General features: G+C 33.1%; 1 protein-coding gene across 3 annotated transcripts in view; it reads left to right on the top strand.

The window, feature by feature from the left end:
* The window catches only part of LOC117100517 (nuclear receptor subfamily 1 group D member 1-like), a 71,711-nt gene that overhangs the window by 49,833 nt on the left and 6,842 nt on the right, over window positions 1–15,036 (top strand). For all 3 annotated transcript variants that reach the window (XM_033240256.1, XM_033240258.1, XM_033240257.1), the window contains exons 3-5: window positions 282–423; window positions 8,166–8,389; window positions 11,549–11,731. In XM_033240256.1, coding sequence (XP_033096147.1) covers window positions 282–423; window positions 8,166–8,389; window positions 11,549–11,731 — 549 coding nt within the window. The remainder of the gene's footprint in view (window positions 1–281; window positions 424–8,165; window positions 8,390–11,548; window positions 11,732–15,036) is intronic.

Raw genomic sequence — 15,036 nt, 5'->3', positions numbered from 1 at the left:
ATTGCGTTCCCTGTGAGCACCAAGCCACGTAACGCTGTTTGCTGATTGTCGGTCACCTGAATGGATCGTCATTAAAAACGATTCGTTGTGTATGTGTCGTCGCGTTGCGTCCTTCATAGAATCGCGACGGCCATCAGGCTCAGTGAGTTCCCAGCATTACTGTACAGTAGATTGCCTAATAATCTTTGATTTAGTGTTTCGAATGTTCTATCGTATATTTCACAACAGTATAACTTATTTAGTGGTTAATTAATTTTTTAATATGTATTTTGTTCTTACAGGGCTTCTTCCGTCGTAGCATCCAGAAAAAGATTGAATACAAATGTCACTTTGCTGGTAACTGTCCAATAGAAAGAATTAATAGAAACCGGTGCCAGCACTGCAGGTTTAAAAAATGCCTTGCTGTAGGCATGTCCAAGGATTGTAAGTGTTTTTAACAATTCAATAACGTTAATATAAATTTATTTTTTTTCAAAAGTAATAGTCATTCATAGCGTGATCCTGGAATGATTTACTTTATTTTCACTAGTTTTACCATTTCTTCTAGGGGTCTTTCAACTTTCCTCCTATGAATTTTTTCCTGCTGTTGTCTGTATTAACCAATATTACTTCCTCTATCCATTTCATATTTCCCTTATTCCTGAATTCCATAGTTTTGTCATTTCCTGTCTTCTCACTTGTCTTTAATTCTGTTGCTGACTCTCTTTAGAATATGAAATATAAAATAACAATTTCATGAGTCTTGTATATATGTTGTCCATCGAATTTGATTTAAATTGTAAAATAAGAACTATTATTTGTTAACAGTTCCTCACATGAGAGACAGGTAAAAAAAATTGTACTTAAATGCTGAATTAAATTTTTTAATGGTAAACATAGCTTCACATTTTAAGGATTGTAGTAGGTTAGAGGATTGTTTTTTGGTTCTGAGTTCTGACGTTTCAGTGATTATTTTTAGGTTAGGCCTATTTTTTTTTTCCATTCTTCACATTTATTATTTCAGTACCTCACCAAAAATCACATCTTTTTTATATTTAATTTTAATTATTTATTTTTGCCTTTGATATAATTGGGCCAGATTTCATATATGCTTGGAAGGTCCTGGCATAGTATAGGCTTAATCCAGATAGTGTGATGTTATTTTATGCTCTATTAATTTTCATTATGTTGTAAATCGGTTAATGCGGTGATGTAATTGAGGTAATAGCTACTCCGCGTAACCGCCACCAGATACAATGTTGTTAATATCAATTTACAGATGCAATTGATTTGCATGTGGTGCTGTTGATATGTGTACTAAAACTGTTGTCATCACAAGCAGTATTATACAAATGCTGGGATTTTGTTGACTTCCTTAATGAGAGACTCTATGCATAGCAACCTTAATTCCTCCTTTAATATCCGCACCTGAAGCCAGCGTAGACTGCTGGCAAAAGCGTGTTTTATACGTAATTGAAGTTAGTCTATAAAATGATGCCAGAGTTTTATTTTATACTTAATGTAAGAATATTATCCATAATAATGTCAATTACTATTTTTTGCAAAGGAATATGAAAAAAAAATTGATTTGTGTTAAATTGGTTAGAAAAAACACAAAGAAAGGAAAATACTGAGGCCATTTTTATTGAACGCTTTTGTTACCTATGCCGTACTTGTCAAATTATTTCTACTGTAGTTGTAAGGCAGAGATTGTCCAAGGCCAGTTGAATGTCAATTCTGCACAGTTATTTTCATGCTTAGAGTAAAATAGTTTATTATAGACTAGACCTGGCTTATATAATTATGTATCATAAACTCGCAAGCTCTGTGCATGCACATCTATTTTGTAGATTTGACTCACAAAATGCAACTAATAGCTTTTTTGTGGTTTTTTTAAGGTTATTGAGAATTTAGGAGGATTGACAAAATTTCGAGATAGAAGATTTCATTAAAGTTTGGACAAATCCCGATCAAACCACAATCAAAATGTATGCACCTGTGATCCTTTAAATTGGATATTGTTTGCTATATTAAATAAATATTAAATGTTATTAATTATTATGCAACCTCCATTCCCTTTGTAGTGTAGGAACAGCCTCTATCTTCAACCATAAAATGTCAATGTTATCCGACAATATAGTCTCCATATGGCATCCTCTATTCTTCCTGTAGGAAGGGTTTCCATCCATATCTTCGCAACTTCTGTTTCTCATATTAGGAGTCTAGACTCCATTATTCCATTTCTATGGGAATTTCCATCAATTCACTTTAAACCACATTTTGTTTTGTTTTAGTGTGATTATTTGCCCATTATATAAAGTGCTAATATGACTTGTATTACATTGCATTAAGTAGATTCAGGTTTAAAAGATTTAAAATATGAATTGGAAAAGGGAAATAGGATTTATGTGCAAAAAAAGTTACATATAAAATCAAAGAGTTATGAAAAAATCTATAATTAATGTATCATTAAAGATTAATTAGATTTGATTTGATTTTAATTGCTTACATTATTGTTGGCAAAAATCAATATCAATATCAGTTTTTAATGTTTTTATAATATTCTATGTTTGATAGTTATTCAGATTAATAAAATAAATGCTAGCTAGAATGACATTTTTAAAAATCAATATTTATAATTAATGAAAATAAAATTATCTTGCTGGCCTTGATTTTAAAGGATGTTATAGCACTACCCGCTCTGTAAATTGTTCTCGGGAGGGCAATTTGTATAACTAGCTTTATAACTACAGACGATCAGTAACTGACTATATCTGCGATCAGTTGCGATGTAATCAGTGGTAATCCAAAACTGATTACTCACGATCCCAGTCAGTGAGCGCATCCAGACCAACACGAAAAGCTTTACATTCTAGAACCTACTGTAGGCTTCCGGTGGCTAGGCCTATGTTGACTGACCTAAGCCAAACCGTGCCTGTGGAATTTGTTGTGATTTGTTGCGATCGGATTCCATGGTAACCCGGTGTAATAAAGATTGTAGCACTCAATCCTAACGGGTAACAATTGCGATATCAATTACTTATCGACTACTATTGGTGAGCTTTCACACACGATTTTACTTTGCGATTGGGTGTAGCAATTGCTACGACCTTATCGCAATGCAATGCTAGTCTGATAAGGGTATAATACAGTATGTTATACTTCAACCAGTCTTTGACTGAACATTTTACAATGATCATATTAAAGATAGAAACAGCATGCTTGTGTGCCATCACTGTGGGCTTGGGCAATTTTAAAACCACCGAACAATTTAGAACATTAACATTGATAACTTCAGCCTGTATGGTGGTAAATTACCTGGCAAGTTTTTACTGGTATAAACATTCCTTTTTCTCTGTAAAAAACAGGCATATGGGAATGTTCATTATCAAACTACAATTGAGTAAAGTGTTGTGACTCACTGTATTTGTGCGTTTTTGTAAAGAAAATTAAATGACTATATCTTTTGTGGGACTGCAAAAAACATGCAATCACTTCAATTAGCAAATTTAGAACTTATTTCACAAGGCTTACAACATGTTCTTTTTTTCTATGTTAGTTTAAGAGTTTTTTGTAACATTAAAATTTTTGAAAACTGAAAAATTCCATAAACTGTAGGAGGCCTGCTATGAATTTCAATATAGCCAGCACCAAAGACAAGAAATTTGGTTATTAAATGCACTTGTAACACAAAATTTTCACAGTAATTAACAGGTGAATTAAAGTTATGAAAAGAAAAGTAAATTGGACATTTGAATTGTTTAATGCCTTATCTTTAAACATTTTAAAAAAATATGTAAAATTTTGATATCTTGATAGTGAAATTTATAGTTTTTGTGAAGTCCACTTCAAACACGTTTTTCTCCGAACTTTGTTTTGGTCAGAATTGAAGTTTGTGTCTCTTTGTGGTGTCGGTGATGAATTGTCTCAAGGAATTAGGTACTGATGGATATCATAGCGCACAGCAAAATAAAATTAAATGTGTTTGCAAAGCTCATTTTACCAATTCTTCCTCAAGTGACTACTTCCAACTGCAACCTTCTTTTTCTCTCTTGGGCTGTGATCTGGGGCTATTCACAGCCCATCAGCAGTGTAAGCTGAGATATCTAAGCATGGCTGGCCAAGTATTGTCAGTGTGTGATTCAAACTCCAGATGAGGTTCAGAGTCTGCGTGGAAGTCACTTTCCCAAACCGTTTTCCCAATTTACGTGTCCACCAGGTACCGATACTCCTTTGAGCAGAGAGATCCCAACCACTCTTGCACATAACCACTTCTACTGAATGGTAGCTGGAATGATGTATACATTGTATACATCACCATCATCTGGTCGAGCTTGCTCAGACTTCAGTAACTCTGGTATGCCATCCATAACGATCTGTCATTGCAGCCAGTAGGTCATCTGGAAAGAGGTTTACAGTCTTCAGCTAGCTGGACAACAAACAATTTTGTTTCTGTGTAATGATGACTACAGAAGTGCGTTAAAACTGGTTATAGTTTTCCATAAAGTTGTTTATTTTTTATGTGCCTAGTTTTTTGGTTTAAATATTGAGGGTTGCTCTGAGCATATAAGTGTATGTGCCATTTATTTTTGTTTTCAAGTTTACTGGTAAGTGTCCATATTGTTGCACCATACAAGAGTACTGATTCAGCATTTAAAGTACATACATAGAAAGGCATGTTTATCCTTGAATTTCAACCTATTTTTCTAATCTAAACATTATTGCATTACAATTATGTATTACTCATACTATTCTAAGGATTAAAATTAGGTGTGGGATATGCATTAGTTTAGATAAAAAAATGGAAAGCAAGCAAAAAATCCAGCGCTATTGTAAGCCTCCTTCTGTTGAGTAATAACATTATTTTATTGATACAAGCTCCTCGCCCACACGCAGTGAAATTCAGTGCGTGTTATTTATTCTACCTAATACATAATGATACATACAAAGATGTAAATAATGGTCCGTTTAAACAAGTGTTCAATATTAAATTATGAGTCAGTTGTCCTTCTTCCACATTATTTGCTTTGAAGTAGTTTACAACATTTTACCTCGCATAGTACTATACTGTACTGTACTCAAGATTAGTAATAATTAACAAAATAATTAGAGTATAAATGAGCGTATCGTAAATGCTCGGGTATATAAGCCCACCTTGGATGTAATTCCACCTACTACTTCTTGGGAAACACACTGGTGCAAAAGCCAAGTCTGTGATTCAAATGAGTAGCTAAGCTGACTTTACAGCTACAAAAGAAGACATTACAAATAAAATACAAACAAAATAAATAAATAAGGATTTAAATTGGGCATACAGTGTTGTGAATTTGCTTTTTGATTGTCCATCCCTGAAGTTGAAAAATCAACCCAATTTTCTCTTCATGGGTGTGGTTAACTAGACTGGATCTATTGCATTTAGCTGAAGAAAGCTGTGTTTCTTTCTATAATGGCTTCTAAACATTTATTTTCCTCTTTCCTCTCCTTTTATTTTCCAATTCATTTCTAGGCATAGCTTTTAATCAATCACTTAATGTTGTTTATGAGAATCAGATCCTGTTTATCTTTGTTATGTTCGTGAACTGGCTCTGGCAAAACCCACGGTTTGTAAGAAAAATTCAAAATTTAGTTTTTGGTGTTTTTAGATTCAGCAAGTAGTCTTCTTTAAAGACTATTATTTGATGGAAATTATGAATATTAGCAAAGTTATTAATATTTATTTTATTGTATATCAGCCATGTAGGTTTTGAGCAAACAGATTCCAAAATCAATAGTTTATTATTAAGATTTGTATTTTAAAGATAATTTTAATATACTTTTCATTTAGATTTAGTGGTTGATATTTTACAGAAATGTTCTTCAATATATCTTCTTTTATGAAATGCAGAAACATGAAAATGTTCAAAATTCTGATTCTTGTATTTTGGGTACTTGTGAGAAATAGAAAATGCGACAAACAGAGTTTTTGCCAGAGCCAGTCACATTTATCATTGTGCATTTGGCTTTGATTTAAGGTAGATTTTTTTAGTCCACTTCCAGGGCTTGTGATTTAAGGGCCAAGCGATTGTACACACCTAAACACCTCTTCAGGTGTGTGAAAATCATTCGCCTTAAATCCAGTAAACACTCTAAATACTTTGGCAATGCTTTCTGCTAGGATGTATTTTGTGTTGCTTTGAACTCTGATTACTGCAGTAGTAATTATGTTTAGGCCTATACTAACTATTCCACAAAATCGTAAATGTCACCCTCCCCCAAATAATCACTTGTCTAAACAAAATTAGGTGTGTGTTTTTTAGCTCACATGCTCTTAAAAGTTTTAAACATTCAAAGATTGACTATTTTCTCAACTGTATCTGACAAAGCTTTCTATATTGGCAACAGCTCTTATAAAAAAAAAAAAAAAAAAAAAAAAGAAATAGCCTTAACCTGGAGGTATATGTGACTCACTAATTACTCCATGGTCTTAAATTATTCTGCCTTCACACTTTGCTTACAATAAAATTAGGCAGTTTAGATGACAATGGACAGAAATCGTGGTTATTAATGCTGTCTGGATCCGGCGGTACTTGCAAGGTGAGAATGTTTCTGGCCAGACGTAATCATATTACAGATTACCAAATTAAATACAATTCAGTAAAACCCGACAATGACTACCAACGAAGTGCACTTGCGTCAAAAATAGGTCGAGCGACTTGATTACTATTATACTTAAACTAGTTCAATGATGCTGGAGTCATTCTATCTGCATTAACATGGATTGGTATTCTAGAAGTAGATACTAATGTTTACACTGCACATTTGTATAATGAAATGTATAGTTAATCTGTTTTGCTGTTACATTTGTTAATTTGATAGCAATACATTACAAAATACATAAACACAGGTGTTTTCGGCAACAACACGTTATTAGTCCTCATTTAAAGTAATTTCTTAACATGACCTGACTATATGAATTAATAATAATAATAATTTCCTTAGTGAAAATATATTTTTTAAATATAAATGTTAATTTTCATATGTTTATTGTTGTGATTTTTATTATATATTGTGATTTTGTATTAAAATCAAATTAAGAATAATTTAATTTAATAGTTTCAATTTCTTTATTATAGAAAAAAAAATCCTGTACATTAACACGTTTTAATATGAGCCATTATTAATAACGTAAATCCCCTTAAAATGTAAACATTCTTAACTGTCCTTCAAAGTGATTGGCTATGAAGCAAGTTGTATAGCATCTGTATGTTGAAAATGCTCTACGAAAATCAGTGTGATTGGGACTAGACACTTACTTTAACATAGACCTATTTAATTTAATTTGTGCTTTCACTCCTGCAGGCTGGTTTCTTCTTGTCTAAGCCACCAATTTCCATTCTCATTAACTCATTATATTTTCATTTGTATAATAAATTCTGATAAGACAAATTACTGGTGCAAACACAACGATAGAACACGCCTATTCTTTTACGCAAAAGGTGATATCATCAACGCAAATTTGATGCCGAGGGGAAAACTTTCCTGCCTAATTTGGAAAAAAAAAATAAATAGATTAGAAAATCTAGTTGATATGGTGTTTTGATTTGAGTGGCTTATGTTTGAGGTTTTTTTTTAAGTTAGATCACATGTGAACTTAAGTTAAAGTGAATCAATGAGACGTGTTTTATTTGGCATTTCGGTTGTTGTCTTTTACATGAAATTACTTCAGTGTGTTTCATGGAATCAAGTTGGTATTGAATTGTGATTTGGTAATTGAAAAGAGAACAAATTTCCCGACAAGAAATCTTACCCGGAGGGCTATTGAGTGACAGTGGGGATTTGTGGGTGACTTGCAGGGTTTTGCATAGTGAAGTTCTGGGTGACAGGTGGCTGTTGTTCGGTTATATAGAGAGCTGTTGTTATGGTTTTTGAGGGACTGTTCGGGTGACGTGTGGGGGGGGGGGGGGGGGGGGGGCTGTTTGTAGACTAACATGTGGACTAGAATGAATCTAATTGTAGCTTAGCTTCGCCCCTTGGCTATTGTTACTAATATCTTACAAAAATGACAGCATACATTTCATTAACGTGTGTTTTGTGGGACATCTTTTCTGATTGGTGAGTAGTTAAGATTGATGGACACTGAAAAAGTTCATTGTAATAAAATTTTAACAATTTAGCATTTGCTTTGTTTTTTTTGTTTTTTTTTATAGCTGTACGAATCGGGCGTTACTCAAAACAAATCAAACAGCACCACAAAGATGAGATCACACGTTTACGATCTCGACCCGAAACTCAGGAGGAGAAAGAGGCCCGTGAGCAGCGAGAAATTGAACTATTCACGCTCAGTCAGAAGGTCTTGCAGGCTTATGAATTAACATGCCTTTACACGCAAAAGAACACGGATAGATTACTACAAGCAAAACAGGAGTATCTTGTAAGTTTTGATGGAAATGGTGATCCCTGCTGTTGGGCACATCACAATCAATAATGCATCTTGTATTAATCTTCTTTGTTTAGTGTTGTCGTTAAAAGTTTTTCTCTTTAATTCGATTCCGGTATGTCAAAGTTCAACTTTATCGATTTTTTGTAAACTTAAAACTTGCATGATATCATTCATCACACAACGACAGGTCAATATTAAAGTACAACGCAATCAAATCATTATATAGCTTTTTCATCTTATAGCTGGAGATGATTAAGCAGGGATGAGATCTATGTGGACAGTCACATGTCCATGCAAATGGATACTCTAGGCAAATTACACTTTATACTACTAGACAAACATCCTTGTTGGAGTTGTGATGAGTGGTTTCGTTTACAATGACTATTCATTACCACTCTCCATGTCTTTGTAACCGCGCACAATAGCATTCAGACATTGATATTCTTGTTATAAAGACAACATTTAAGGAGCTTTGGTATTGCAACGATTTATATCAGGATCCTCAGTAGATTTGATATTGTTATTCTGCTGTTTATTATTGATTATAACAATGCGATCATGATACCAATGCATCGAATAAGTAATAAAGGTTAAAGGTAGGAGAATAACCCATAACTCGCAGCATCATTGTGCTGAATTACATTGCTGTGGTCTGTGACTACAGCCACCGTAAGAGGCGCTTATAATAGCTTCATGTTTACATCATTCCACAACGAGGGCTGAAATTAACCATAGCATCGGATTAATGTAACCAGATTTGGGGTGGGGGGAGGCACGAAGGTGAAGTAGGAGGGGGAGCTCGGTGATCAGTTGAGGGGCGCTAATTCGCAAAATAAGGTGATTTTAGGTGGTTTTTCACTACTTGACAATGACCGTGATTTTTGTAGGGGGAGGAAACTGGGGGGGGGGCGAGAGTAATGTTATGTTACTGAATGTAACTCCCTATTCTTATCCGAGAAGATTCTGCCAACCCAACCCTGTGCGGAGAGCGACTCAAACCAGTGCTGATGTTAAAGGCGGTAGTTATCCGTGCCCCTGCCTTACTGCTCAGCCACTCGACTCGCATGACATTTGGGATTGAAAGTTTTTTGCTAACCGTGATAATCATGTATATGATATTTTCTAGATTATTGCAGTACATTGTCATTTGATACACGCTGCAATCATACTTGTAATCTCAATAATCTTTATTCCCAATGGGATATAGTATACATGGCTGTAGTATGTAAATTAGCATGCACTTTGATTGTCACATGTACCTAATTAGCATATAGTCACCCATTAACACATGGTCATTCATCATTGTCTTCATCTGCCAAAACATTAGCAACAATATTGATTATTGTCTGCCCAGTTATCTTCATTATCTACCTGCTTATCAATATCAATTATGTTACTACTTAATATCTGCTTACTTTATTACCTTTCTTTATTTTCTTTCTACTTATTAACTGTTTTTTTATCTTTCTAATTATTACCTATCTTATTTTAATCTCCCTACTTATTACCTATATCCATTTACTTCCTTAATACTTCGTATTCCTATCTTAATACTTATTCCCTATCTTTATTATCTGACTACGTATTATATATATTTATTATCTGCTTACTTATTACCTATAATCATTATCTGCCTACATATTACTTATGCTCATTATCTTCCTACTTATTACCTATATTTATTTTTTATTTTCATTATCTGCCTACTTAATACTTATATTCACTAATATCTGTGTACGTATTTCTTAAATTTTCCAACTTAATTACTGTTATAATTATTATCTGCCATTGTTATAACTATCTTTATTATCTTCTTATATATGACCTCTCATCATACTTACAGTATCTTCCTTATCTGTGTACTTATTACCTATTCTGGTTATTTTAATACTTATTACTTATATAAATTATGTGCTATGTTTTGCATATCTATAATGAATGCATACTTATTACCTACTGTACTTATTTTTATTATCTCTCTACTTATTACCTATTTTCAATACTATATATCCTTAGTACCTATTACCATATCGTCATTAATTTCCTACCACATTCATTATTGATATTTGCCTACTCATAATTAACTTTAAAAACATTTACATATACCAATTTGATGAACAAAGGTTAAATAAAAGTGGAAATAACCAAGGTCTGTTTTCAATTTCAGTTTTGTTTATCTTACGAAATATGAAAGGACAATGATCTGTAGTTCAGTCACACTTTGTGTGAGATTTATTGATTTAATTTTAACAAATAATGATGTGCTCATGAGTTGAAAGAGTTGTGCTCAGGAGGTGAAGGGAATGTGCCCTTGAGATGAATGGCATGTGCTGATGATGCGAAAGGGGTGAAAAAGATGTGCTCATGATACAAAAAGAGAGAGTACATGAGGCAAAAGGGATGTGCTCATGAGGCAAAAGAGGTGTGCTCATAATGCGAAAGGTGTGTGCTCAAGAGGCAAAAATTATTTGCTCATGAGGCGAAACGGATGTGCTCGTGAGGTGAAAAGAGTGAGCTCATGAAGTGAATGGGATGTGTTCAGGAGGCGAAAGAGATGTGCTCATGATACGAAAGGAGTGAGCACATGAGGCAAAAGGGATGTGATCATGAGGTGAAAATGGTATTCCTGAAGCAAAAAAGTGAGCGAGTGGTAAAATGGATGTGTTGATAAGACCTAAGAGATGTTCTTACAAGGCAAAAGAGTTTTACTCATTAAAGCAGAAAAACTGTGATTATGTGGAAAATCAGGTGTGGTCATGTGTAGGTTGACAAAACCCAAAGGGCTGTGGCTATTATTGGAAGTTGTTACATTTTTACCTGTTATTATATATTTCTATAATTTATTTATGTGCGGACCTTGCACTCTTATTTCTATGTAAAACGTTCTTAAAAATGACAAATAAATATATTCTGAATACAAATCTCCTATGAGCCTTTCCTTAGTGTCTGCCATTTACGAAATAGTGCCTGCCAGAAAAAAATCAGGAAAAACTAAAAAATTGAGTCAAAATAATTGTATAGTTCATCAATAATCAAGTATACTTTATTGTTATCGATCAAACACGTGACACAATGACATTTGTTTTAGTACAACTTTAATCATTGTTTATGAGTAACTGAAATATTGTTTTCCTTTTTTCCCATTCAAAGAATAAATTTCCTGACAAGTCGAAGATGGGTTTACCACATATTGAAGGTTGTGTCTTATCAACAGAGGAGAAGTCGTCGGAGAAGAAAACAATTTGGAGAATGTTTTGTGAAGCAATTACACCATGTGTTCAAAGAATTATAGAATTTGCCAAATGTTTACCCGGGTTCCAGACTTTACTACAGGTTTGCTAATATTATCAACACATTTTTTTTTTATTTACATCTTTAGAATTCAATTCAAAATGTGGTAGAACAGTCATACTGATACACAACATAAAATCAGTAGGGAATCAACACCGTTTCACTGACGTAGGTTGGTTTTGACCTTGGAAAAGGAGTGTGAACATTGAGAATGTGAAACTAAATCACTGTTTCAGTGAATACTTTATTTACAAACACTTAGTGGAACTAGTTTGCCACTGTGGGGGGATGGGGTATGTGGAGAGTACACTCCCCCTCACCTTGCAAACCAAGCAAACCAAGCTAGAGTTGTGGTTAAGTTAAACCATCAATACACATGTACTATCCTTTTGTTTTTTCCCCAATTATTTTTTTTAATTATTTAAATAACTAGTAATACATATATTTTTTTTCTAGCATAATTTTTCACTCTTCTGGGTTTGACAAATCATTGCTGATGGGGGGGGGGCTTGGCCTGCCCTACAGGGGCTTAATCCCCTTGCTTCTGCTTACACTGCCACTGTTTCGTAGCATTGTGATCCAGGTTTACATAATGTTTATTTTCATTTTGAAGTTTCAGCATATTTTATACAATTCAAGGTCGAAAGAGCATATTTGACTCATAAATCCTCAGAATCCGTGATACTCAGCCTAGTCTATTAATATGCAAATGGACCTAGGGAAGGATTATAGCTCTGCGCACTATGTTGGTGTTATATATTGTACACCTTTTTATATCATGAATTGTTTGGTATAATTTCTTCAGACTAGTTCACAATATCAACGCTTTGTATTTTGCTATGGCTTTGTATTATATCTGGATCTGTAGAAGTATACACATCATTCTTTTGAACAAATTAACTTAGGATTGTGTACTGCTTTGCATATACATTTAATTTTTTTTTTATGCATTTTGAGCATCAATTACCATTAGTTTATCCTTTTTTTTTCTCCTGGAGATTTATAAATCCTGTATTAAAAGAATAAACTTGCTATCAAACAATGTATGGGAATTTTAGTCATTCACTTTTATAGCATGTTTATAATATCTATGTAGTGATTCTCTCTGCGGTCGATTTTATTAATTCGCTTATGTAAACATGTGAGGCTCAAGTGACTTTGTATATTTGTTTTGTTTTTTTTTTTTCACTTTCAATTCTCTTTTAATTTAGGTTGTGTTATGTCTTGCAGTTTTGTAAAGTTACTATATTTTTATTAGGACCCAATTGAGATTAATCTTTCAAAATTCTCCATTTTCTTAATTTTTTGTGACTGTCTTTGCCAATGTCCAGTGGAGTCCAAGAGGCTTAGGACCATGTCAAGAAAGAAGTCAATCATTTCTTCGAGGAAAACTGGTTTTCCGGTCATCCAGATGTGCCTATTAAAATTTGCTCCAACAGTAGTGTAGCTAATGTGCACGTGGACCCCTTTTTTATCCTTAGACCACTTGTTGGAAACACTGACCCCCCTACCTGTAAAGACTTTTGACCCCTCCTCAAGGAATCCCTGTTATCGTCTCTGCATACGTTATTCATATTCCATGTAAATATATCTTGTTTATGGTGATACATTAACTTCCTTTTCATTACAACACATTGATCTTTGTGAGCTTGACCAATACCTATGTAAATATATTATAAATCTGAAATTTATAAAATATTTTCATTTAAAGACATTTGGAAATTTTGAATAGTTTTGCAATATTAAATTTATGTTTAAGGTTTTAAATTAATTTTCTATTTGAAATGATGAATTATAATAATAAATAATATTTCATTCATTCATTCTGGTTTGATAAATCAATAACATTCAACATTGCAGTATTGAGATAAGCAGAATCAAACAACAACATTCACAAAACAAAGCTCAACAATATATACATGCAAAAGTACTAAATATAAAAATTGCTTACGAAGATAAAAATTACAGAAATTACAAAAAGACAAGTACAGTAATGATAAATTCTAGTAAACTTAACAAAATTTCGATAAAATTTGATTCCTAAAGAATTATACAAAGTACATGATAAACCTTATTTGTTCAGTGTAAGAAATAATTATATTATTAATATGTACATTATTATATAGCGTTCTACACAGAGCGCTTTTCCACATTATTACCCAGTCATTGGAACAATGTCTGGGGATATTTAATAGTTTGCCGCATGAAATATGTCAGCACATTTCGCACTCAGTCCTCCTCAGCTACCCATTTACACTCCTGGGCGGTGGGGAGCAACATAGATAAAAGTGCCTGGCTCAAGAACACAAGCGAAATGCACAGCAAGGGATTGAAACCCTGACCTCGAGGTTGGGAAACCAAACCATTTCCAGCTGAAGTCAAGAAATGATATTGTTCACATTAAATAATTAAGAAAATTAATAGGCCTATAAACAGAAAAAAAAATTAGCAAAAAAAAAAAAAATACTAATTTACTAGTATTCATTTTCTTCCTTTGGTTGCTAAAATAAATGAATAAAATAAATATACATCATAATAAACAATTGTTTTTGCATTCCTTCAACATGATGTTATCCACAGTGACAAGTATTGATGTCTCATTGTCATTATTACCAACATTTAAGATGCTAATACAAATGGCGCTGGTGATTATCACTCACTATGTAGATGTAAATCGAACATCGTGCCACTAATATATGATAAATCCCTTATTGATATATTCTGTACGCAGTGGTCAAGCAATTTTCGTAATATGCAATGAACATTTATGTTTTTGTAGCTAGGATATGAATTGTAGCATCTTGAGACAATCATGTTAAATACATATAATATTTCGTTTGCAACAAATTCTCGATAAGAATATCAATCTCTCCAAATTGACACATCACAAAAAGATACCGTACAGCAAAATAAATTCAAAATAGTAATCATTTTTTATGCCGTTAAACAGCAGCAGGAATGGGGGAAAAAACATCTTACATGTGTTATATTATTTCGAGGTTGACAACATGAGCTTATCATGTCAAATTGAGAATGTTTCATAAATAATTTGAAAAAAATGATGGTCGAATTTGAAATAAAGAAAAGCAAGTGTGTTTGGTACAGTGGGTTGACATTGTTGCTGATGCATTTTATACTGTTTCATTATGTTTAAAAATATTTCCACCCATCTTTTAAATTGTTCCACCTACACATATTTTTTAAGGCTACAACCTTGCATGGCTCAAGTATCAAATACTAATAGCAGTTGTGTGATATGAATTTTAAGTTGTAACAAAAAAATATTATTGAATTTTATATTATGGAGTTTAACAAACAGAACATACAATTTTTAGGTGGAGATAAAT

This window comes from Anneissia japonica, unplaced genomic scaffold (genome assembly GCF_011630105.1).
Source record: "Anneissia japonica isolate Jap-2015-1 unplaced genomic scaffold, ASM1163010v1 scaffold685_len2926416_cov193, whole genome shotgun sequence".
Lineage (NCBI taxonomy): Eukaryota > Metazoa > Echinodermata > Crinoidea > Comatulida > Comatulidae > Anneissia > Anneissia japonica.
This window is presented reverse-complemented; position numbering and strand designations above follow the sequence as displayed.